This window comes from Leptonotus elevatus, chromosome 19 (genome assembly GCF_054856555.1).
Source record: "Leptonotus elevatus isolate MCC_2025b chromosome 19, RoL_Lele_1.0, whole genome shotgun sequence".
Taxonomy (NCBI): Eukaryota; Metazoa; Chordata; class Actinopteri; order Syngnathiformes; family Syngnathidae; genus Leptonotus; species Leptonotus elevatus.
The window spans coordinates 12,395,435-12,422,175 of NC_141257.1; the positions used below are offsets into that span (position 1 = coordinate 12,395,435).

Sequence of the window (26,741 nt, forward strand, 5' to 3'; positions counted from 1 at the left end):
GGCGAAGAGAATCAGCGCTGTCTCTGGGGGAGAGCCAGTTGAAAAGAAAATAGACTATAGACAAAAGTAGAACAAAATACTTCCTCACTCAAGTTTCTCATCCCTCATGCACATCTGGGAAGGCAAGATAAGGAAGATGTAATGAAAACAAAATGGTGATTGACACCTTGCTCATTATGCGGATATCAGAAGTCATGTAAATTGTTATTTTTATGTATAGCACGGTATACAAAAAAGTGATGTGGGCCAGGCTGTGAGTGAGCAAAGAGAAGGAAAGAATGCACCACTTGCGAAATGAAAGGGCAGAAGGGAAACAAGATTTGTATATAGCATGACATAAATGACATGGACCATGAATGCTCTTTTTTTTTTTACCTTGCCACGCGTACAAAAACATGCCATTATAAAGAAAGACAATTCTACTGTAGTCATTTTATATTAGGTTCTATCTTAGTTTTATACCTTGAAGCGTACGTGATTATTGTATTAAACAGTCCTTAGATTCGTATTGTACCAAGTATCCATCCATCCTGTAATTTTAGCCAGCAAAAAATGACACAATACCATAATTACAATTGCTAAAAGTTGTGTCAGACGTTTTAAAATTAGATTGCCTTCCAAGTCATTCTCATCTTGTTAAACTTTGTATGTAAATTCATGTTAACTGTTTGGGAGTGCAGTGTAAATCACATTTTTTATATTTGTTAACAATCGATAACTTTAAATGTATTTTTATCTATTAAATGCATTTTGGCTTAGCTAGTTTTAGAGGTGGGCAAAATCGCTGATACATTGCCATTGACGATTACCGACCGCATTTTTTGGCGAGTGCTTTATGACGCGAAGCCACACGGACTGAGCACCGACTGGAGCAGGTTTACATCTGTCAATCCGGTTCTTCTCAGTCTGTGTATTTTTATGAGACTTCGCGTCATAAAGCACTCACCGAAAGGTAGGCATCCGTCAATGACGGGCCGATGTATAACTTACAATTTTGCCCATCTCTGCAGATAAAAGTACTAAAACTGATGAAAACTGTGTTCGCTAAGCACAGGGCTGTTGTGTTTTGGCGAGTTTATGGCCGACACTGTTGCAAATTTGCACTAAATAATTGCCAAGGTGATGAGCCAACTCTCCCAACTTTGTTTTTTGTTCCTGAAACGAAAAAGGACTTCCTGAATTGGTCATAAAATGCAGGGGAATCTCCACTCTGTGGCGTCCTAGCCAATAGCAGCCGTAGCGAAATCCAGACTTTGAGTGAAACTGCAGCAGAACTTGATGTGTATTGTGATGTGTATTCCGCACAAGTATGAAGGCAAACGCACGAGCGTGGCTCCGCCGTAACGTCTCCGTCGCAGCCTGACGCAAAAGTATACAGAACTGTTTCTAGACTATTAAGGGCCCCAAGTAAGAAGGACCGTGGAGCAGTTTTCTGATGCTTGGTTGGACTAGGGAAAACTGGCATCACTACTTTTCTAATGTAACATATATACATTCCCACATTGTCATTGCAGTGTCTGGTTTCAGTTGCGTCACTGAAATGGATTAATTGCTACCGTCACTCGGGGCACCCTATTAGCCGTCAGCCAACAAAAGCTACCAGTAATTAAGGGGCCCTATGCGGGGGATTCCCGATAGCGACACGTTGTCGTTGCAGTGTCTAAGTGCTTTGTCATTCATATGGGCCAATGTCGGCCGTCTCTCAGGATCCACTTTAGCTTGGGGCCCTAAGCAATTAGTTGCCTGCTCTGTTGCAGCGTATCTGCCTGTATGAAGGGTGAACGTTTTCTGTGGTAGGTGCTGCTCATCTTATTATCACCTTTAACTAATCATTTATTTTAATGACTGTGCTTTTGGCGTTGCCGTCGTTAGCAACACTTGACAAGAATAGTCCAGCAGGGATGCTGGTTAGAGCTTTGGGAAAGTCAGTCAGCGAGAGAGCGAGGAGATGAATAAAGTCAACAACTCCGGACGGGCCATGAGGCGAAGAAGGCTTCAGTGAATTAGCAATATATTTTCCCAGCATAGATCAATGATGCATTACCGCAAGCAAGAGGGAGGAGGTGGAAAGAGAGAAGAGAGGAGCAGCTAATAATTTGTATCTGCCTGGAGCACGCTTTCTCCTCTTTTTTTCTTCCAGTTGGCACCAGTGAGCTCTCTAACCAAACAAACAAAACCACATCAGTATGCTAAGGTAGCACCCTCACAGGATGACAAATGTTTTTGTCTGAACTAGCACACGACGAGAAAGACCTGTTAGTGTTTTTTTAATTTATTTTTTTTAGATAAATAGGATTACAGGAACAGCTGATTTTGTCAAATATGCTGCTGCACCTTATAGTCACTCCATATTCACACATATGAAACGTGATCTCGTGCAAGGCAATCTCGCGGTATTGGAAAACCACAAGATTTCTTGTCCCTCCACAGCACGAGATCCTCGAGCTTATTTTTCTTTTTTTTTGCTGTAGTTTGGCTTGTTGAGGGATGGGAATCGAAAACTGTTTTTTGTTGAAAAAACGGTTCCCAGTGTTTTCTTTGGCACTGTTTGCCAAATCAATTACACTGGGGACGATGATGTCAACACACACGTTACGTAACACAACATGTGTGGTGATGTTTACGAGCGCAGCTAGAAACATGGTGCCGAACTCGCTAAAGTTTGACATTTTACAGAAAAAGAACACTATAGGGCAACTTGCAATTTCGATCTTTCATCTAAGGACACACTACAACTATGCAAAAGCATTTGCGCCCACAACATGGGATAACTTACATTTTCTTGCAGTCTGCTCAATAAAAAGAAAACATTTTGAAAACTGGAAAATTTATATTAGGATTTATTTTATATTACAAATTTTGCGAATATTTTGTCTCGTCTCATTCTCGCGGACCCAATCTCGTGAAACATCCCGTCTCGTGGGATTTGTGTCTCGACCCATGCCTCGTGTATATATATATATATATATATATATATATATATATATATATATATATACATACATTAAGAAAATAGTAGGTCAGCTTTTTACGTACCTCACTTCCTGAGCGTTCAAATAAGGGCCAAAGTTGTTTCGGCGCCCCGGAATTTTTGCTCACTCAAATCGGAAACGTGGTCATGGTGTGGGTTCAATCCCCGTCGCCCCCATTAAAAAAATACTTTAACATAAAGGTAGTGTTTCCTCTGGTGCTGAGAGCATCCACTTCCTCCTTTCTGCAGAAAGACAAACTTGGGTGTGGTCCTTGATTCCTGTCTCATGGAGTTGCATCATTTGAGGAAGATTTAAATGTAACCCTGACAGTTTGTATTTTATTTTCTACCCATACAGAGGAAGCGTATGTTAAAATAGTTCTAATGTATGGCATATTTGAGTAAAGTGTCCTCTTTCATGGAAATAAAAATACGGTCACCCTAGCATATACACTATACTTTTCAACAGAGGACTGACCTGTTGCTGCCCCTACAAGCGTGCAAAAATCAAACTAACCAAAAACAAATCCACAAATAGAGCCATTAGTGTAAAACTTTCACGACAACAACATCTACAAGTCAGTTGCTAATTTATTCATTGTAATTAAAGTTGTGACCACGGAAAAAAAGAACAGTCCAGAAGTAATTGTTAACAAGGATCCGAGCTTGAAGCTATCTCCCTTCCTGAGTGCTGCTCTTTATTAATGAATGAAGAGTGGTGTAGCGCTCACTGCTACCACTCAGTCACTCCGCCAGAAATTAGATCCCACAACCTACCGCACTTGTTCAGCGATAACTTCTTAGTTACCACTAGAATTTTTCCACTGGGATCAATAAACCACCGCAAGTTTAATCATCATTACATTAACCTTGGAAGCAATGCGGCACAGTATGCACTTATAGAAGCGTACGTTTTATGAGACAATAACATTGTTTCTCCCTCTGGCCCATCTGCTGCAGTAGTTATGTAAACAGATGCCACAATGTAGAAGAAAAATACAGATGCGTTTACTTGCAGTGCTTTTTCTTTCACTTAAATGTTTTCGAACAAACACACCATTAACTATATGGAGCCACTAATGTATGCATGCGATAAACCATAAAACTTACAAACTAGAGATACAACAAAAGCTTGGTTTAAAAAATTACCACGTACAGACAGAATGGTGTGAGTCAGTTGCAGTATGGATTGCTTTCTGTGGAGGCTTTCTAATTGATCACAAAACATTTATTGGTTCCATGGATTCCCTGGAGTTCATTGGGCTCTAGTGGAGGAGGTAGAATTGCAGAGACGGAATATGGATTGACCCTACTGCCGTCTACGGAGCGCCTCCGATTAGCCTCCACCCTATTAGAGAGCATGATGGAGTGTGACAGTGTGTAAGTGCTTGCATGGGTATTGTGAGGTAGGAGATGGTAAACGGCAGCCTGAAGTAGCTTCATGCACTGAATCCGCAATGTGATACAATAAATGCTGCTGAAGCTTTTATGCATATCATTTGTACAATCATTAGTGCATGGGTTTGTAAATAGCCTGTCCTATGCAAGAGCAGGAAAAGGGATTTAGTCAAATGTAATGAGTACAATTTTGTTAGATGTTTATACTTCATTTTTATGTTGTTTTTTTTTTATGTGAAAGGCTATAAAGGCTACTCCCAGCACTACAAATAACATAACTGCCTAACTCAAATTTTTTTTTTTTGCCAAAGTCTGATTTTTAGGAAATTACTCTCCATAGTCCATTGCAGATGTTGCAAAAATGCCTATCCGAGAGACAAAAGATGAGTTAGGAAGCTATGTTACTAGAGTGGTGAAATGACAGTTTACAGAAAGACATAGTGAGAAGCAAGAGGCCATTTGGCGCATGAGCAGGGTCATGTGTGCAACCATCAACATATGTTAAGGAGACGATCATGTTAAAGAAGGCGCAATGGCAAAAACGGCAGTGATATACAGCAATGTAAGGGTGTGAGTGTCTAATGTGGCGTACTGGGTGAAAGGTTGGCACATAAAAGGCATACCGTGAGCTGACAGTTAGAGGTCATTGTAGTAGACTGCATACCAACACCAAGCTAATAGTAGATGTGGTTAAAAATACTGTAATGAGGGCTGACTGGACAGCATTGTACTCTAGACTAAGTGCGTGCGAATGCTGAATGCTAATAGCTAAATGCTAAGCTGAATGCTTATGAAGTAAATTGAAAGATAAATTATGTGGAAAATTACAAAGTATTAATTGTAGTAGTAAAAGATAAATGAATAGAAAATAACACTTGAACTGCAATGCGTCTAAGGTGGGATTCGAACCATCACTTCCTGTTTATGAGTCAAAGCTCCGCTGCACTAGCTCAAAAGTTGTCCAAGCGGGGTTTGAACCCAGATCCTCCGTGGTGACAGGCAATTGCTCTAACCACTGATCCATTGCTGCAGTTTGTGACATTGCAAATAATTGTAGTGAATGCGTCAGCATATACTGAGAGCTTGCATTAAATTTGAATTTTGAATATAGAACAGAATAATTCCAGCATTCCCACAATGATGTAAGATCTCTTTTTAAACACTCTCATTCACACAGTCACCTGCCTGCACAGAACTCAGGCAAGTGAACCACTATACATTCATTAAAGTACCCCAAACGCCTGACTATGAGGCCTATCGTGAACTTCATTACCCCATGCCTGCGTGTTTTTATCTGTTTACCCCCAGACCAAAAAAAAACATCAATGTCAATATCCAGTCACTTCTTTGACCAAGGTACTGATTAGGGATAAAACGGTTTTGTGGTTTACCAATGGTTAGGGCTATCAAGTCGGCTATCATTTCAAATTGTAATTATTGCTCATGTCCTATTTACAGTCTCTGAGAACAGAAGCTGTCTGTCAGCTTGTCTCATACTGTGTGGCTTACAAGGGCAAGAAAAAGACAACAAAAAAAGAAGACTCACATCAGACTCAAATGTTACTGTGCTGGTTAGGTTAGTAACAGCTGAACAGATTAGTTAATTACTAAGATAAAATCTTGTGAATAAGACACACTTTCCATATAACATCATCCCACTGTATACACAGATTCATAAAATTTTTAATAATAATAATAATAATAAAACTAATAATAATATTTTATAGACGTTTACCGGTACCTCGATGTTGTATAAAAAAAAAAGGCGTACATTCATTCCAACATTATCAAGATCTCTAAAAAATACAGCCAATTCAAGGAAACGGTCATCCCAATATTAATCCAATCACTAAAATATTTTTGGCACACACAAAAAAAATATTAAATTGTTGGCCAGTGTAAAAAATTATGTCAGCAAATCATACACAAGTACAGAGAAAAAAATATTTTTAAGGGTGATTTTGAGTATTATACACGGGTGCGTATTTATACACGGGATTTTATGGTAAATATAAACAGAGCTGCCAAATCGAGCATTTAATTGTCTGCGTTAGTTAGCAGGCTGTTTTCTAGAGTCGATGTGATTGTGAAGGATCTATCTTTGCAGAGATTTCAGCTAGCTGGTTTGTTCTGTATAGTCGGCCACCTGTCAAGGAAGTGCACCAGGCCATGCATCACTCACCGCGAGGAGCAACAGCGGTGTTTCCTACGACTGAAAGCCGCTCTGAGAGCAACTACGGCGAAGTTTTTGCTCCGCTCACAACTTGCTTCTCATTCATCAAAGGTGATGAAGAAGAAGACGGGAGAGGAGTGCCGAGCGGTCCCAGTGCAGCTATCATTAAATGAAAGTTCAACAGCAGACCTCATGAGTAATTCATGATGCTCAGAGTATTCTTCAGTTGTGCGCAGAATATAAGAGTGCCTAACTGCGGCTTTGTCACCTGTGTTTGCTGATGTTGGGCCCATCACAACAAACATACGCTTAATCAGAAGACATCACATAGGGAAAGAAAAAAGAAGCTTAAATATCCTCTCGAGACTTCCCCCCAAAAAAAGTATACAGCTCAAAATGATTTTGTTTTTAGTAGTCAAGGGTCACTTTTTGTTTAGGTGGAGTCTTGTTTAGGCAATGTCGGAAGGAGTTTCATCAAACAGATCAGTTGTTACGTAGGTGGTATGACAATTTCTGCTGTGCCATAATATCACCAGTAGGGTAACCAGAGGTGGACAGTACAGAGAGACTGTCCGTCAGTGACGGATGCCCGTTTTGTTGACGAAGAGAGCTGGGCAAAACCGTCGTTACATCCGCCCGTCAGTGACTACGTTTACATGGAGGCAGTAACCCTTTTAAAACCCAAATCTTGGCAATATTCAGGTTTTCTAAGGCCATGTAAACAAGCGCAATAACCCAAATATGCTCTTATTCGGGGGGTTTAAAAAGACCCCTGGGTTACTCCTTTCATAATCGGAATTCTTGCTCATATAAAAGCATTCGGAATACCTTGAACCATCAAGGCAATGTTCTTCTTCTTCTTCTTCTTCTTTGTTATTTGATTCGCAAGGAATCTTGGTCCATGTAGTCACGACTTGTATGTGCAGCTCCGTCCTACATGCTATGGAGCCTCCCTAGAATACATTGATTTCTCAGCTGCGTTTTCACATTATTTTGTGTCTCTACGGCCAAAACGCCACAGTTTGTGCTTATATACACATACAGTAAATACAAGTATATAAGTCCGTGCTTCTGGCGTGTAACCCACCGAAATACTCAAGCTGTTATCAACAAACATGACGCTCGCAGCAAAGAACCACACTTCTGTGGCGAGGAGGAAACTGACTCCTTAATTTAGCTTGCTGAGTGACATAAATATATATTTTATTTAAAGTATAGTAAGTTAAAAGCGGAAATGACGTTATTTACGTAATTACGTTGTTTGCGCGTCGCGTTCCGAACGGGTTATTCCAATCAAGCACAAATGAGTATGTAAACGGGAGTAACGCTTTCCGCCACTCATGTAAACGTGTTACCGCGATTGTTTCAGAAACCAGAATTTTGACCTTTCGCTGAATATTGCATTTAAACGTAGTTAGTGACGGATGCCCACCTTTCGTCGAGTGTTTCCGCATTTTGGGCAAGTGCTTGGTGATGTGAAGCTTCGAAAAAACACACAGACTGAGTACCGACTGGAACAGGTCTACATCCGTCGATCCGGGTCAATACAGACGATCCTTCTCAGTCCGTGTACTTTTACGACAGGCCGATGTAACCACGATTTTGCCGAGCTCTGCTGATGAATGATGAGAAACTTTGAAAAAAAATCACAAACGAAGCGCTGACGGAAATTTGTTTTCGGCTGTCAGTGTAATCGTCACTAACCAGGACAAGTACCGACGGACCTCTCAGTTAGTTGCTGATGGACACCTATTTTGTTGACGAATGACGGACTGACAGAATGCCCACCTTGGTCCATCGGTGCTAGAATAGTGGTGAGGAAGTGGTGACAGAATCGTGGTTAAAATAAAAATGACGGACTGATGATAACAGTTTGGTTTGGTTTCGGCTTGAGAAAATGACCTAGGGCACTGACGAATGATGCACAATTTTGTAAATTGCCCACCTCTGAAGGTAACATCAGTTACAGTGATGTACATGTATGGGTTTTGAACAAATGTTGATAATAGTACAAATTAAATTTAATTAATATTTTCAAATGATCATTATAATTTAATAAGTAATAAAGACTTCAGGGCTACTCTGGCCCTTCGGATCAAAGCCAGTCTCTAGTACACATTTTTTTTCATATAGGCTACATATTTTTGGTACTCTTCACCTTTTAAAAAACACCTCCCTTATTGACTGGAGTTCCCAGTGTACTCCTTCAATACCAGTGCTGCTCGGATAATACAAATTGTGAGGTTTGGATTCAACAAAGTGTCTTTAATAGACTGTTTATGCCATTTCAATGTGTTTCTGAGGAAGCTAAGGGCGGCCATGTCAGTCTGCTGTACCAAAAACAGTACACTATGACCTAACGAAAAGGTCACTATGGAGGGGGGGTACAAGAGAACCAGGCCAAAGATTACTGTCAGTGCTGGATTTACTCATACAAGTGACCATAACTACAGTACTTTGCACTAATTTGAGCTACTCATATGCTTTTTGATGCATGAAAAAAAACATTTTTGTTGTTGTCTCATCAAGGAACTACGGCATAGTCAATGTGCAATACTACGGGGTTAGAGAAGACATGACTGGTAGTTAAAAATTCTACCGATTTATAGTATGCTCCGTTCACTTAAATACCAGTTTAACCCCAATACCGCACAGGGTTATTAAAACCTTTGTAGATCAGATTAGTGCAGCATACATTAGTGAGCCCTTTGAACATTACAGTGATACGGATTATCACTTTCACCAGTTCTTTTATCTTTTTAATGCTTGCTATACTAATGATAACAACCAGGAGACTGCATATTATCAGTTGAACTATTTGCTGGATGGCAGAAAGATTGAGTACAAAGCTGTGGAGCCTTTTTTGTTGGATGCGGAAGAAGGTCTAATCTATTCAAAATGGATTCTACTCATACTGCCTTGGCCTAACCCATGTAAAATGGGTGACCTGATAGTCTTAACTGGTTTCAACCCAAAAAAAAGTGCCAGATTGCAGATAGATAGGAAGGCGCCAAGTCAGGACATAGCGACCCAGCGGTCCAGCTCAAGTCACCTACAGTACGTCATTATTAAGAGGCCTAATCTAACAATCACAAAAATACAATATTATACAGACGATAGTGCTTCATTCTGCGTTTAATTGAGTTTTAAGTAAGTAAAACTATTATTAAAAAAAATATTAATTAGTGAAAAAACCGAATTGGCAATTTAATAAATATGAATGTACCTTCCACAGAGGTATACAGAGCATTTGAATATGGCACACAAATAGCATAGACAAAAATGCTAATAATGAAATTGCTATGTAAGCAATACTATTTAATGTAGCTTTAATTATGGGCCTGCTGCGAAGCAGAAGGCACATATTACTATCCTAGAAAAAGGGGAAAAGGGTTTATTATTTTCCGCAAAAATGCGGCCCGTACCGTAGATCGCACCGGCACAAATGAGGTATCAAACGATGTGGCTCGATCTGACTCGCTGCGCTATTATTTTTATAAGAATTCCCAGTTACCATGGCGACGCTATTCCCAAAAAACTCCCAAAAAAAAGTCCCATAGGAATGAATGGGAAACCGAAAGAGATCAACTCCAATCAAGCACCTTTTTCCAAGACACGCTGCGCGCGCATACGTTAACCGACCGATACGAATTTTAGCTCATTTTGTTGGAATTTTTGTCATCTTTAGCTCAGTGTCAAAAAAAAATTTAAGGAATGAAAGCTCTCCCCCCTGTGCGGGTTCAAAGACAGTGAGTGAAATAGCCTTTATCACATTGGTTTGTATTGCATGGGCTTGAGCGGACCAATTAAGATTCAGAGAGTAGACAGGGAAAAAATTGATTTCAAGTTTCACTTCAACTCGTCACCATGGCCACAATCTTTGCTCACTAGACATCAAATTCACACATTTTGTAGTGACAAGGGTCTGCTTTCTGACAAATTGAGTTTTATTTGGCTAAGGTGTCATTTAGTACCTTTATTTTCACTTTAAGCGAGGAGAAGTCGGACTATTTCGATCTCTTTTCAATGTTAATTTCGCCGTTTTTCCCTCTTCATTATCGATCAATCATAAGTTTTCAACCTGCTCTCATTTGGTCATTTTTCATCAGATTAAAAAACTGAGAACATGCTCGCGTTCCCCAAACCCTTGCCGTTCTAACGAGCCATTTTTGGAATCTGCATCTTCAACCGTTAAGTCGTGAGAGGCTTTTGTTTGAGGTGTGCGTATCCTATACAAAATCAACGGAATGTTGGTGCGTGACGTCTCCTAACAACTTAAAATCAAATGTGTGTGCGTGAATGTGCATGTTTTGTAAAGGGGCAGTAAGATACTTTTAGTTGATGTTGATTATGGTTAACTTCCACATTTCTTGAGCGATTTCAATGGTTTAAATTTTAAACTGTTCAGCTCATTGAAATGTTAGTTAAAATCAAATGTGTGTGCGTGAATGTGCATGTTTCTTAAAGAGACAGTAAGATACTTTTAGTTGATGTTGATTATGGTTAACTTCCACATTTCTTGAGCGATTTCAATGGTTTAAATGTTATTTTGATTGCGTGTTTCCACGTGAGTCAGCAGGCCCATTCAAAATTTCCACGGAAATTTTTCTAGTTTAAATTACTATTCAAAAGTCACAAATGTACTCTTGTATTACAATACCATTAAGAATATGTCAGGCCTTAATCAAAGACGATAAACATTAGTAGCAGTGACTTTTCTCAATTTATTGGAATACAATACTAGACACTAGAAGGAAGATAATTAATATTTGCTTTCCACATCAGTAAGCTTACAAAAGTACATATGATGATGGTGTCAAACGTTCAAGCAGATGCCATCCGATTATATAAACACAGTGAAAACAGGACACTGGGCTCCTGTTCCTTAAGTGCAAAAGGAATTAGGCACGTCTTGCTCCATCCCTGCCTTCCTCCTTCTCCCTACGAACCGCATTGTCATTGTCAAAGCCTTTCCGCTTCAGTTGACCCGGACAACAGCAAGCAAGGTTGCCAGAGGCCTTTCCTGCAATGATCCCGGCAGTGTTCGCCAAGGTTGATGGAGGGCCCGATTAGGACCCTGAATGGACACCCATTAGGTAGTTATCCACACAAGTGTTAGAGCCCTGGAGCAATTCCCGCTTTCTTTTCCATGATACATGACAAGCACCTGACATACTTGAACAAGCAAGCAAGTACTGTCAAGAGACGAAAAAGCCTGAAAAATTTGACAGTGGTAATGTTTGTATTGGAATTGTATTTTTAAGGCTCAATAAGGCACAATTAGAGACAGAAGATTTTATTAGGTTATAATCGTTAGTTGCCAAAAATTCGGATTAGGCGGGAAGGATGATTATTTTTTTGCAGACCTGGATATAATTGTGTATCCAGTAGGGCCCGGCCGATTAATCGGCAATTGTGTATCCAGTAGGGCCTGGTTGATTAATCGGCCGCCGATTATAATCGGCCGATTATTGCCCTTCAAACATCAGCCAAAACAATCGGCCAATTGGGCCAAATAGACAATTATTTTCCCCATAAAAGCTTATCATCGGAAAAAAAACAAAAGTTTCCGACACTCTAAAAGTACCCTGAATGCACCATTTTGCTTGCGTAGCATTAGCAACTAGCAAGTGTGTTGCGTATGTTACTCTAGTTATTCTGTTTTCCCTAAGCGTCCTTTAAGCTGTTTAATGACACCCCAGTTGGAGTTAACTGTAAAAGTAAACACACGGCGATAAGAATTACATCCACTGTATATTTAAATACAAAACATGCTTCATTTTTAAAACATCGCTAGCCTAGCGCTAATGCTAAAAGTGAAGCGAGGATCCCATTCAAATGCTTACAGGAAAATTAGCATTGACTGTTTTTCCTTCAAATAACTAATATTCACTCACAAATGCTGTGGGAACACGTACCCACAGGCAAGATAACACTAAGCAAAGGCACAAATTCTTCCCAATGCATGAAAAATTTGTTATTTTAATATAATTTAATCGTTTGAAAAGGAACCGGGTGCACATTGTTAAAAAGCTTACAAGATTGACAATAGGAAAGTCAATTATGGCTGAAGCAATAAGTTGTTTCTTAATACCATCTTGCAAAGAAAGCTAAAGAATTGGCAGGGGCTCGCAACGGACCTGAAAATCTGTTTGTATAACAGCAATGACGCCTTCGGATAGCAGTTTGTGAAACTCAAACACGAACAGTATGAGATCACTTTCCATCCATATTTCATTTCAGGCATTCAATAGTGTTTGGCTATGTCCACAAATGTCTGCAGGCCTCGTGTCAATTTTCATATTGTAAATCTGTTATTTTCACAAGCTAACATGTATACATTACAAAAGAAACATTGCTTCATGTTTTTTAGGTTGTTTTTTTAAAGTTCTTATTTTTTTTAAACCAAGTTGTACTGGCTGGAGCAAGAAGCATATAAATGATCCATGTCATCATGAAATTTGACTGAATGATTCACAAAACTGCCCAAGGCAAAATAATAAAATCCCTGTCGATCATCAGTGATGTGATGGCAGAAGACCTTCAAAGTAAGTAAAATCAGTCTAAATTTAAGAGATTGATAAATAATCAAAACAATTTCATGATACAATATTTACTTTGGCCAACTTGGGCTAGGTGTCCCTTAAAATAAATAAATTAATACATTTATACAAATATATAAATATCGTCAAATCGAATATGATTCAATTACATATCTCGATATATGGGGTGAGGGTCAATTTTAAAGTGGAACGATTTAATTTGGTTTGATTCTCTGCACTCACATCTTTGAAATAAAAACATATTTTCCGGTCATTTATATATTAGGGGTGTCAAAATTAGTGCATTAATTTTTAATTAATTTTAAGTTCCTTTAAGCACCATTTATTTTTTTAACGCACCATTAATGAACACACGGCGATAAGAATTACATCCACTGTACTTTTGTACTGTATTACTTGTAAAGCCTGTACGCGGGGAATTCCAGTCGCAACGCGGCAGACACATCCACGTCAAAATTTAGCAGTAATAAATTTTATAATAATGCATATATTTGTGGAGACTGGGGTCAAGTTGTATTTTACAATTTAAAAAAATTGCAGAATTTTACAAGTTACTTCATGTTAAAGATTAGATGGCTCTTAATATGAAAAGGAAAATGCACTGACCAACGTCTTACAAATGCAATTATGCCATCTAGTGGCAGAAAAACGACCTCAAGACAGATCAATATCACACTCGTTTTTTTTTTTTTACAGTAAATCTTTAATTTTAACTCAATTTTATGAATTATTATGAAATTACTGCATCACTGACTAAAAGATGCAGCCATATTTCCATTCGTTTAATGATTTTTTTCACTTTTATGTTAACAAGAGTATTAAAACTTTTAGAACAGATATAAAATTTGCGATTAATCGTGAGTTAACTCTTGAGGTAATGCGGCTAATTACGATTACAAATTTTTATTTTAACAGCCCTAACATATATATATATATATATATATATATATATATATATATATATATACACACACATTTAAAACAGATATGAAATTTGCAATTAATCATGAGTTACCTAGTGAAGTCATTTGATTAAACATTTTTAACCGCCTGACACCCCTAATATATAATTAAATCAGAATTAAGTTTAAAAAATATATACATACTTACTAGAAAACCTTTATTAGTCCCCCAAAGCGGAATTTCATTATATTATATTATATCATATTATTATTGTATTACAACTTATGTCAGTCACTTCAAGAGCAGAACTCTCTTATGTTGTCTTATGTCTTTCTTATCATCTTTTGTGTCCCCCAAACTCACTTGACAGCATTCAGCTGCAGCACTTCCTTACTAAATGTGACTAGTTGAACAACATGCTGTAATCGGTCACCTTTCCTGTCCTGACCTTTGCCTGCACGAGGGCTGAGCAGCAGGATAGCGCTAGAGCGGGGAATGCATAGATTTGACATGACATGACTTTGTGCAACTCACTATGGCGCATGAGGCCAGTGTGTGTAAAGTCTTCCAGGCCAGAAAGTTGCTTTCATGAGGGAGCAAGAAGCTGTTACATTATTCATATTGCACTGAGAGAGATTATAGAAGACTTGCAGTCAACTGTAAAGAGGGAGCAAGACACATGGGATGTTGGGGAGGGAAGTAACAAAGTGACAAGGGTTGAAAGTCGCACACGTTTACATAGCAGTGGGCCAAGCACAACAAATATTACCCTTGTCAATGCATGATAGTTTTCAGAGGTGGGTAATAATGAGTTACATTTACTCCGTTACATTTACTTGAGTTACTTTTTGAGAAAAAAAAACTTCTTCATAGTTTTACCACACTACACTTTTTACTTTTACTTGAGTAGATGTGTGAAGAAGAAACGCTACTTCTATTGCTATAAAAACAAGGAACCTACCAAAAGAAAGATTAGAGTCTCTTCTTTCATCAGGATTTTTTTTAAATTTGTATCTGTTTCCGTTTTGCAGCAATTAGAAAATAGCTAAGTTTCATCATTATTCACAAACCTGTTCAAAATACTGAGGAAAAGAGCTTTGTTGCAACATGGCCCTGATTGCTCTCTTATACTCTGCTGCCACCTGCTGGCCGACCATTGCTTTAATCTACCTCTTCAGGTCAGAGACTGCATCAAAGCCTTCTGTGTGCTCTAGCATTAAAAAAAAACCATATGTTTTTTGGACCATGGCAATATTTAAAATAAAACGTTTTTATACGTTTTTGGGAGCAAATGAGTTAAAAGTCTTCAATGTTCTCAATAATCGACGTCGCGCCTAGTAATGAAATGTGCCTTTTGTGTGCGCTCTTTAAATGTTTTGCGACCTCAGTAAGCGATTTGCTTGACTGACTGTGTGGGAGCATTTCCCCGGACACATTGCTTATATACAGGATTTGCAGCCCTGGTTGAGGACTGGCAGGCATGATGAGAACCCGAAAGAGCTGGTAAAGTGCACTCGTCCAGTAACCAGGAGGTCGTGGGTCCAAATTCCACCTCCCACTGTAAATTGCAAATATATCCATGGCCATTACACTAAGTGAGATGCATGTATACCAAATTACTATAATTTCAGGAAATGCATTATAGTCTATTACTCAATAAAATTTCATACAATGTCAAAGATACTTCAATATTTACAATAGTTGGGTGGTTAAAGTACATGATTGGCATGTGGAAGATTCTGGGTTCAATTCCCGCTTGAATCTACTTAGAGTGCATGCAGTTTAACGTTTATTTTTTGATTTATCATTCACACTACTAGTAATAATTAATCTTAGCATTCAGCTATTAGCATTTAGCGTTCAGCATTCCCACACAATTTCTGCAGAAATTGCACATTGTCTAGTTTTTTTTTTGTGTGTGGGGGGCGGGGGGGGGGGGGGTTCTAAAGTCTTGTAAATAACTCAAATCCTAGTGGCAATTTTTTTTTAAACCATTAACAACAAATTGCTTAATTGGTGGTTTATTAATGGTCATTTCTGGGTCCTGTAGCATAGTGGGTTCTTAAACTTTAGCCTGTGCAAGCCGGAGCATTAATCCGGCTTCACTGTCATTGGCTGTACCGGTGTTAAAACGTAAACACAAGGCAAGTGTCACCTAAAATGCCCCCAAAGTGTAACGATAAATACAAGCTATTTAGAGACATGGAAGAATCAGACTGCAAAGACTGAAAATGCAACATGCAATGAAATATTTTTAACTCTACACCACCATTGAAAGACCACATAAGGAAGGAACAGCAACAGTTTCGAACCGACATTTCATGTTTTTTCAAGATTGAGGCATCAAATGTTATTTTGGGACTATGGGAAGCTGCAGTCTGAGCAGAGGGAGTGCAAAGCTAAGTCAATAGCGAGCCATTTTGCATGTTGATTTATTATTTTCCCGTAGTCTATTTTGTTTTTATGACCGCACAAGCATGTCTTCTGAATGTCAGGTTAAACATCTCTCACTGTTTGCTTTATAGCAGCGGTCAGAACAAGATCTCAATTTAAAAGCTGGAATGCCGAGACTCATCAAACCTCTGAATTTAAATTCTAACATTTGGTTCATTGTGGCTCATTTGGTTTTATAAGTGCTTAGCAGCTGTTAAAGGCAACAGCAACCAGATAAATAGGCAACAGCTAATGATGTCTTGCCTACGACTTTTCGCCACATTATGAAGTTGTTCTTGATGACTCAATACATACATTCAGCCGCAATTTACGGGAGTGTGTGGGACCCAAAAGTATGAGCTGTCTGGTAATGTAGTGGGGGCAACAATGGAGAACAGTGTGTTCAAGGGCCACAAAATCACAATGATTCCTCTCTTTTCCAAATGTTCGAAACAGGCTGCGGAGACATGCTACACACGCAAGCACACAAAGACCACATCATTTTCTGAGATACAATTTCACTTACCCTAATTACAGTGGGCTGCGCGCATTTCTCATTTGGGTTGCCAACATTCTCATTTACCACTTACAGGTCACGACGCCCACATTTACAACTTGTAAAAAAAATACGGTATGTTTGTGTGAGCATAGGAATATTTCAAATATAAGGTTTGTAAGTGATGATATAGTTTCTTTATGTTGGTATTGGGTTTGTCTGTTTGTGTGCAACGTCCTGATTAGTTTTATTCGTTGTATTTTTTGGGTGGTATTTTTCCATTAGATTTTGATGAGAAAATAGTAATTCAAAATAATTGATGATTGACAACTTATTTTCTTTATCCACTTCCATGCTATTACATTTTGATCGATGAACCTTTCCTTTTTGGTATTTGCTGTAAAATCCCATCATTAACACTCATTTAAGTCACACACGTGACACAGCACATTTGCTGCAGTATCTCTGAGAAGGCAAGTGAAAAAGCTGGCAAAGGTAACCCTAAGACACAATAAATATCCTATAATTTATAAGGTCTCAATTATTGTCTAAGCTTGAATCCCGGAAGAACAACTGAATTGTGAAAATGGCCCCAATGGGGTATATGCCACGGAGGATGTGGGACTTCACACATCAGCTTTGCTTCCGTTTCCTGTTTGCGATGTGTGGGCCGCGTCCCAGTTGTTGCGCCTCAGCCTTTGTGCCCCTCGGTTGCCGTCGACGGGTGCGAGTGTGTAGTGTGTCTGTCTCAGTTGTCCGAAGCATTTCAGAGAGTTGAGGCGCCCTGCGTGCAAGGGGGCGCAGGGGTGGGGGTGCGAGTGTTGGAACGCGGCCATCAGTGGCCGGAAACGACGCTGATGTGTGAAGTTGGAAGTCCGTGGCATCTACCCCATACCTAGGCAGTGCCTACGGTTTGTTTAAAAAATAAATAAATCACTGCTATATAGTGCATTTCATACACAAAAGTACGACAGGTCGACGGCCTATTAATGTCATATATAAATAGATTTTTTTAGAGGGCGGGGGCAATATTCAGAGAAAAAAAACTTACGAGAAATACACGTAGCGTAGCTCTAGTCTAAGATAAGGCATCGTTGGTGGTTAATGGTGTATGTTATAAAATGAAAAGGCAGGATGGAGACGGATTCATTCTTAATTTAAACTTTACTCGTCATTCACCGCAGCTAGAGCGACAACACTTCCTGATCCCCTATCAGCTGACTAACACTAACCAATCAGAAGCTAGCATACTTTAGGTAAATGCAAATTAATGACGGAGAGCAGCAGATTCGACACATCAACTTAGCTACTTGTACAAAAAAAATACCTACATGTATGAACGTGTAAATAATAATTCTGGAAATATATATGTAGAAGTAAATATACATCTTAACAAATTAACTTGAATGCTTGATCCTCAGGGTGTGGACCTTCGCAAAGCGAAGCGTCTTCGTACCTTCAAAATGTGAATGCTCAACATGTGATGGTTAATTTCTGCTAAAGCAATTATTATCTCGTTATATGAAAACCCGGCCGAAAAGTATTGGCACAAACATCCAAGTAGTACGTTATGTGTATTTCTCTGATTTTCCATTTTATTTCGAGTTTTTTCTAAACTCGCAAAGTTACGATTTTTTTTTTACGCAAATTTGCGACTTTAGAAAGTGGCAAATTTGTGAGTTTTTTTCTCGGAATATTGCCCACCACCCTCTAAAAAAAAAAATTGCGGCCCTAATCCGCCGTCGTACAAATGAAACTCAATGTGCTTCACAACCTGTAATTAAAAGTACAACATTTAAAAGCAGTTACAAACAGAGGTAGAAATTTTAAAGTAAAGAAATTAAAAATAGTTTACTAAAATTATTAAAAGAGCATACAGAGTGAGAAAAAAATTATTTTCAAAACATGATTTTAAAAAGATACTTTGAAAGACTTTAATCATAAGTATGGGAAAAGAGCATAGTTTTAAACCTGGATTTCAAAGCATTCAATTTGTATGTTTTGAATCTTTACAAATATTATTCAATCTGATAATAAAGGATACTAGTAAATACAAGAAAAAAACCCCCATCTTTTTAAGGGTGATTATGAGAGGATGTAATAAACACGGGTGCGTATTATAGACAGGATTTTATGATAAGGTCAATTTGAAAAATTTTGTGTTAGCATATGATAAATTATTTTCTTTTTCTTTTTTAGAATCCTCATTGGGGGAAAAAAATCTAAATGTCAATGCTAGATGTGGCACAAGATAAACCTTGGTCAATGTCTGCACTCTCAAAGTGCTCTAATCGGTCACTCTTATCCATGTCTTTTTAATCTTCCTGCTATCACTCGCACATTCAGTACTAGGTCCAAATTGAACTCTAGTACACTCCCCACCCTCAGAAGCCCAACCCCGCTTCTGCCCCCCCCCCACCTGCTCATTTGCATTCACAATACAACGTATGCTTTTCTTCACTTTCTTAGAGAATCCTCCAAAGTGAAAGAAACTAGGCCGTTAGGCTGCACCACAGCTTCTCTTGTGTTTCAAGTTCTCCCTCTACTCCCATTCCCGTTTTTAACCACGGTTCTCAATCTTTGTCACCCTTCTGCCCCAACTCGTTCTTGCATTTTTGTAAAGTTTGCTTTGAGGAAACCATAAGTTATAGAATTTTTTTCGTGATATCTTTATCTCATGACTTGTTCCCTTTCTGCCTTTCTGAACTTGATGCCTTAGGTACCGCAGCGTCCTACCTCTAAATTGTCTCTTTCCTACTACTTGCTCTGTTTTCTTTATTCCCATCCATACTCCATGCACACACTTGAGCACACACACAGAGACATTCGCAGCTCTTATTGTCCAAGTATTTTTCTTCAGCTTTTAGTCAAAATAAATGAATGTTTAGGTCAGGGGTCTGCAACCTTTACTGTCAAATGAGCCATTTTAGGCCAAATTAATAACAAAAAATCTGTCTGGTGCTGCAAAACATTTGAACATTATGATGAACAGTGTGTTAGTGTAAGCCTAATGTACTGAGGGTAAAGCTAATTCGAGCTGCACCAAACATAAAAATATGAAGCATCCAATACTTTGAGATTCATTTTCTTATACCTTTTATCTATGGATTTTTTTCTGCTTTTGTGCTATTAATTATAAGATTTTAATTTTTGTGGCAATTTTATGGTCATTTTGGGGATTTCTATAGTTTTTTTTTTTTATTCAATTCTCTTGCCATTTTTTTTCAATTTCATTGGATATTATGGTCATTTTCTGATTTTCCTCTTCATTTTTGGACAGTTTTATGGTCACTTTTTGGATATTTTTAGGTAATTTTTTAAACTTTTTTTTTTATCCATCTTTCATCTCTCCTTTTCTGACAATTAAAAAAAAAAGGACTTAATTATGCATTTTTTAAATCTAAATCATTAATTCATTTAAATAATATTTTACCTAAAAAATATGTAAGAAAAATATAAATTTCTGATTTTATTTTATTTTTCTTAAGAAGCCACAGGAGCGGGCCTAAAGAGCCGGAGTCTGCAAGACCTCTTGTTTAGGTCAACATTGGCATCCCTCTTAGTGAATTTTAAAAAAAGACATTCAATACAGCTTTCTAGTGTTTTTCTTTTAATTAACTGTACAAGTTTGAGGGATTAAGAACCTCTTAAAGTAATTCAATAAACTGTATAAATTAGGCACTTTTAATGTAAATGCCCTTACTTGCACTTTGGGTGTTATACTTGTACTATCACTTGCTTGATTGTTTGTATCCTAGCAGGGTTGGACAAAAACTATCAAATCTGATTTTATGACATTTTTTGTTCATATATATTTCAATCTATATTACTTGCCGCTACCCCACACCCCAAGTTCCCTGTCCTTTTCAACCCTTCCCACTTCTCCTTTTGACAGCCTTGTCCCGGTCGCTCCGGGCTAATCTGCCGGCGGAGCAGATGCATCCGCTCATTAACCTGGTACCACCTTCTAAGAGCTTCATTAACTGTGACACGGGCACAAAAGCTTATGGCAAGAATAGCTGTGATTATAGACGAGTGTTTTTTAGCTTTTGATAGATGGCTGATCCGTAGAAGAAAGGAGAAATAAGCCCATAGACTCCTATAAAAGGACATCATTGTACCCCCAAAGGTAATGCCACCATAGACAACTAGGAACATATCTTTACAATTTTGGTCCCTGAAGAACATTGCATTAGATTGAGGGCCATAATTTGACATATGATGTTATATATTTTATTGTCAGTCAATTGTAAAAATTAATGTAAAACGAGATGCACCCAACAACACCCTTCCTCTCTATTCAGGATTTTCACTAATGAGTGCCAAAAAGAAATCCTCCAGATATTTCTGTATTTCCTTAATGCCACCTCGCCTGTGCCATTCACGCTTCTACCAAAAACCGCACGAGACAGCCACAACTCCCTCCAGTGTCCTTCTGCCCGCTTCATCCCACCGCCACTACAGTGTCTCAATAACGGGCTACGTGGAATAAATGAACTCATTCATTGCACTTTAAGCACGTTCATCAGTTTGCTGCCCACCTCCAATGTAAACAAGGCTAAAGGAGGAGAGTAGTTGGATAGTTGGAGACACCAACTAACCGCCATTTCAAGGTAAATTGGATTTGTACACTAAGTCGTTTGAAATGGCCTGCTTTGGTGTTAATGAAAGAGAAAAACACCCAGTATCACTTCATCAAGCTTCTTACATCACAGAAATCATACCTCTAGACCAGGGGTGTCAAACTATTTATTTATTTTTTGTCATAGGCTACATTATACTATACAACTATACAAATGTTTAATATCCACAACTGATGGATAACTAGTTTTGAAATCAGCTGTTAAAGATAATAGTTTGTTCAATTTTTGTTCAAGTTATTGTAAAAAGATGTTTGGTAACAAAAAAAAAACACTTGCAATATATCTATATTATTATTTCTACATATGACATTTAGAAATTCTGGAAGAGATTTTAGTAAGAATCATGGAAAGTGACGCACAAGATTGCTTATAAAACTAGACTAAGTGCAATTTCTGCAGAAATTGCGTGGGAATGTTGAAAGCTGAATGCCAATAGCTGAATGCTAAAAACATTCCCACAATGAAGTGGCGAGCCGGGTATGGCCCCTGGGCGTTGTATTTGACACCTGTGCTCTATAGACGAACAATCTCAATGGCTTAATTTCATTGAAGAAAATATCCCAAATGGTTTAAAGTTTTTGGAGTTTCTTTAACTGCATCGTAAATTTGATGGTGAGGTGACCTTTCAATTTCCCATCCATCAAGGTGATTCAATTGTATCAGATCCTTTTTAAACCTATGTCAGTCTGGGTAGGTATGATTAGATGCATAGTATGTGTTCTGGTCTGAGACATTTGCTACATTCCAGAGAAATGATAAATCAGATATTTCCAACCACCTACTTGGAAAAGTGCATTTGAGCATCATGCAAAGTTAAGAGTTCCTACTTACTTCCTACTCTAAGCAAAAGGACTTACTGACATGCAGTAACAGAACAAAACATTTGAAAAATTTGGTTATACAGGATTAAAGTTTAATTCAACACTAATAGTTACTCCTTGAGATTAGGATTAGATAGTTATTTGGAAACGGCATTGCTCAAAAATTCTGCTGTTGGAGATATACCTACAACTGTCATCAATTAACACTAATTATGGGTAAACTTTGACCTCTCAAACCGGCATGGCGGCGAATATTTGAATTGATTAGTTAGAGTGTGATGCAGTAGGAGCCAGGTTATGGTTAAGGAGTTAAGTCTTCTCGGTTTGTTTTGTCATTATGTAACAAAAAATGACTGAAAAATTAAAATTCCACACACAATTCTATTCTATTCGCTCAAACTCCTAATAGAGTAATTTTCAACCATCTCGGGGACTCGTCATCAATCTCTAAATGGAAAGGCGCAGACTTTCTAATGAGCAGCGCTGTCAGCACTTGAGTTTTATTGCTTAGTTTAAGTTCAGGGTGGAGGCGAGAACAGATGGCATGTCCTAAAGTGTCGTATTTTATTATCTGCCTATCACCTATATCATTAGCACTGTTGAATAATAACGCAAACACTCGGGTGTGATTGGAGGACAGATTTTTTAAATTAGGTTGGGAAAGTGTGTGCTTTTAGTGAATAGAATCATATAAATGGTTCAGAGTGTAAACTTCATCTTCTGTTTATTTTATTTATTTTAAATATCCAGAACCATTACAGGCGAAATAATTATAATTAGAGATTCGTTGTGAGTCAGAAGACAAACAAATAAAACAAAAGATTTAGTGCTGTTGCTAATAACTCTTTTTAAAATCGATTTTCTAATCGCCACATTTTTTTTAATCCACTAAGGTTAGATGTAAATTGAACTCAGTGGATATAAGTACTTATCATTTATTATCTTCTACACATATGCATTATTAAACACCAACAATCGTTTAGCAATCGTGATTAGCATTAGCACACTAGTGATTACCACTTAAGGTAAACAAACCTTAACCCTAAACCTAACTACCATTTAATTCACACAAACATCATAATATCTACATTACACGTAATAATGTGTCAAAAGTCACTTACAGACGATGCTTCAACACATTATTCCATGACGGTTAGCAGTCGTGTTTAGCATTAGCGCGCTAGCGATTACCACTTAAGGTAAACAAACTAACTACCATTTAGTTCATACATACATCATATCTACATTACACATGTAATAGTGCCTTAAAAGTCACTTACAGATACGGCTTCAACAATAATTCATGGGTAAGGATTTTAGGGAAGCTCAATGTGCTGTATTGTCTAAACCCACTAACTAGGTAGCCTACTAAGTAGCGTTTTTGTAAGCAGACAAATAACACCTGCCATTTGGCCACTAGATGATGCACTAACAGAATAAATAAAGATCATATCACAGCTACCATTGCAATACTGCGTGCGCCTGCAAAAAAAAAAAAGTGTATAAAACCAAAACCAGGTTCAGGTGGAGCTTCGAGGCAGAAAATAAATCAACCTATTTTTTAAAGTCGACTAGGTCGACTTTTTTTCCCAGCCATAAAAAGATGTACGACAAATCGTCTTACCTCTCATATTCCAGGTTGTCATGGTCACAACGGGCATCTTTATGCTTTTCCCAGTCCTTCCCGTGGCGGCATGTAGTTAATGACACAATGTCCTTCCCATTGTGGATATGATGTAGAGCGTTTCGGGTATCTGAGCCGATGCCTGTCAGATAGCGCTTCCCTTTGAACATCAGCAGGTACTTCCTCCGTGGCGGGGTAGTGTTCCTGACTAACCAGCCTCGTTCACCACCCTTCTGCGGGTGGTCCTTTGAAAAGAGCGGGATGGAGATGTCAAAACCTGGCCTGAAATGTTCTGTGTTTAGGCTAGCTCTGGCCAAAATGGCCTGGCCGATGTTGAAACCCAGGTCCTCTGTGTAGTTGGGCCAAGTGCCTGAGTAAAGGTTGAAGATCAGGTGATTGCGCCCGTCATTCCAAAGAGGGTAACCCCGAATGCGTTCATCCACACTAGGCACAAACTGTCCTGACAGCTGGTCCCTGTCCAGGGTGTCAATCCCAAGCACAAACAAACACGCTTCACGCGGATCTGATGTGTAGTATCGTGACTCGGCTATAGATGTCAAGATCTTTTTGTAGCTTTCAGAGACATGGTCATTTTTCTCAGACGGATAAACATACACCCTGAACCCTTCTCTCCCTCTACGCCGACACCGCGAAAAGTCAAAGCAAGTCTCCATGCGGCAGTGGCTGTCCTTGTAAATAACAGACCACGCTTGTCGGCGCTGGCGGGGCGACTCGGCCGTCCCTGGGTCTGTCTGGAGCTCGTGCAGGTGAGCATAGCAGGGCAGGAAGGCCCGATCGGTCCAGTTGGGCCAAGGTCGCACTATCTCACCCTGCTGGCCTGTCAGCATCCGCAGCAGACGTACAGGTAGCTGGACCCCTCTACCGAAGTAAAAGAGAACCAGCCAGCAGAACGTACACAAGCCCAGCAGAACATATTTCTTGCGCGCCTGCATGGGGGCCTGTCGCAGTCTTTTTTTTTCTCTCTGGTCTGACGCTCACTTGTCCTTTTTTTCCCTTCGCCTTTGCCCCTCAGCTTTGAAGCCTCACAGGGGCACGAACCGGCCTGGTGACTTCTAACAAGGAGCTTCTAAAGGAGGGCAATGTGTTAACAAGGACATCACCGCCTCCTCCAAGTGTGGCCCAGTCCACTTTGCCATTTAGGATGACACACTCCAAGTTAGTCTGCCCTCAGTCAGTCTGTGAATGTCTTTCCCATTTGTTGTCAACTCTCAGATGCCGGTGTTCTGCCGTCTCGATTGCGGAATGAGCTGCTCCCGCCGATGCTGTGTGCATTTCTTCGTCGGCGCAGCCTGGTCGACAGGAATGAAGGGCGATTTCTTCACTCTCTCCGGACAAGCTTGCTGCCTCATGGTGCCTGGCGTAACTGCTGTCGGCAGGCCCCTCCTATGGAGAAGCAAACAAACAAGAATACAGATCAGTACACAGCAAGTCGCCACTCCTCAACCAAACAGAGACCTTTTCATTTGTGTAACAGAAACTCACATTGTGTTTAATGAAATCAAATGACCAATCAGGAGGACATTTAGAATCTGTCTACCTGGACACATTTTTTTGTTTTGAGTTAAAATATTCTCCCCAGCTCCATGGTCATTTGTGGTTTACCAATCCACCTCACAAGTTGGGTTTCCAATTCATCCACTCATTTTTATTTGAATTTTCAAGAAATGCGAAAATAAAAATGAATGGAAACGCTAGAAATTTGAAAAAGGGCCCAAAATTCGCACAAAAAAAAAAAGCTTAGAGGGGGTGGATTTTGAAGCGCATCTAAAAAAGGAAAATGCGAATTTTGCCAATGAAAACGGCATGACCGAATACACGTAGCACGTTTTGACCGGATATTACACGTACGTTTGTAGTCCTAAAGCAATGTCGGACAATAACATAAGGTATGTTTGGGGGGAGGGATGATGAAACAGAAATATTTTTGGAATTAACTAAGGAAGCGAATGTTAATGCTATTTTAGATGGAAAAGAAATGCTACGGTTTATTAAGAATTACAAAAGAAAACGCATACGATGTCATCGCATGGCGCAGTCTCTGTGATATATACCGCCACTTACAGCGGCGGAGTCCCCTCTCAATATTCGCAAAAGAAGAACAGATGGAAACGGGCATAAGTTGCATGTCTGTTTTGTGCATTTTCAGTAAATTTGCTTTAAAAAATCAAAACAATTGGATGGAATTGGGATGTCCGGACTCAACACGTTTTTGTTTTGTTTTTTTGTCACGGATTTGTCTCAGACTCGGTCATTGGACTCGCTAAATATTTTGATTTAACCAAGTCTAACTTTTTATTCCTAAAGTTTTTCAGGTGATTAAAATAGACAGGCATTAACATTGGCCACCCAGTAACAATGGCTACCAGGCAGCAAACCATCTGATTGGTTAACCTGATCGCAAGTACCAAAGCACGTCATGTCAGCCACCAACAGGGTTATAAAATTTGGTTTAACTAACCACCAAGAACTGGCGTAGCAATCCCCAGTGTGTCACCGCGCCACAGGGTGGCGCCTCCTTGTTTTTGTTGTGCATATGCGGCACTTTTTCGTTTTGGCCATCAAGGGTTTTGACGCCGTGGATGTGTATGTTTATCGTGACACGTGGTAGCGCCGAGAAGCCCACTATTTTTTTTGTTTCCTTTTAATTAAGTAAGCCTGTGGACTTCCAGTTCCTTTGTTGCTCTCCAATTTTTTG

At 39.0% G+C, this 26,741-nt stretch overlaps 1 protein-coding gene across 1 annotated transcript in view; it reads right to left on the bottom strand.

Moving 5' to 3' along the window:
* ext1c (exostoses (multiple) 1c) overlaps positions 1 to 26,741 on the bottom strand; it is a 74,225-nt gene that overhangs the window by 38,418 nt on the left and 9,066 nt on the right. The window contains exon 2 of the mRNA XM_086062983.1: positions 24,026 to 25,429. Coding sequence (XP_085919109.1) covers positions 24,026 to 24,978 — 953 coding nt within the window. The 5' untranslated portion in view covers positions 24,979 to 25,429. The remainder of the gene's footprint in view (positions 1 to 24,025; positions 25,430 to 26,741) is intronic.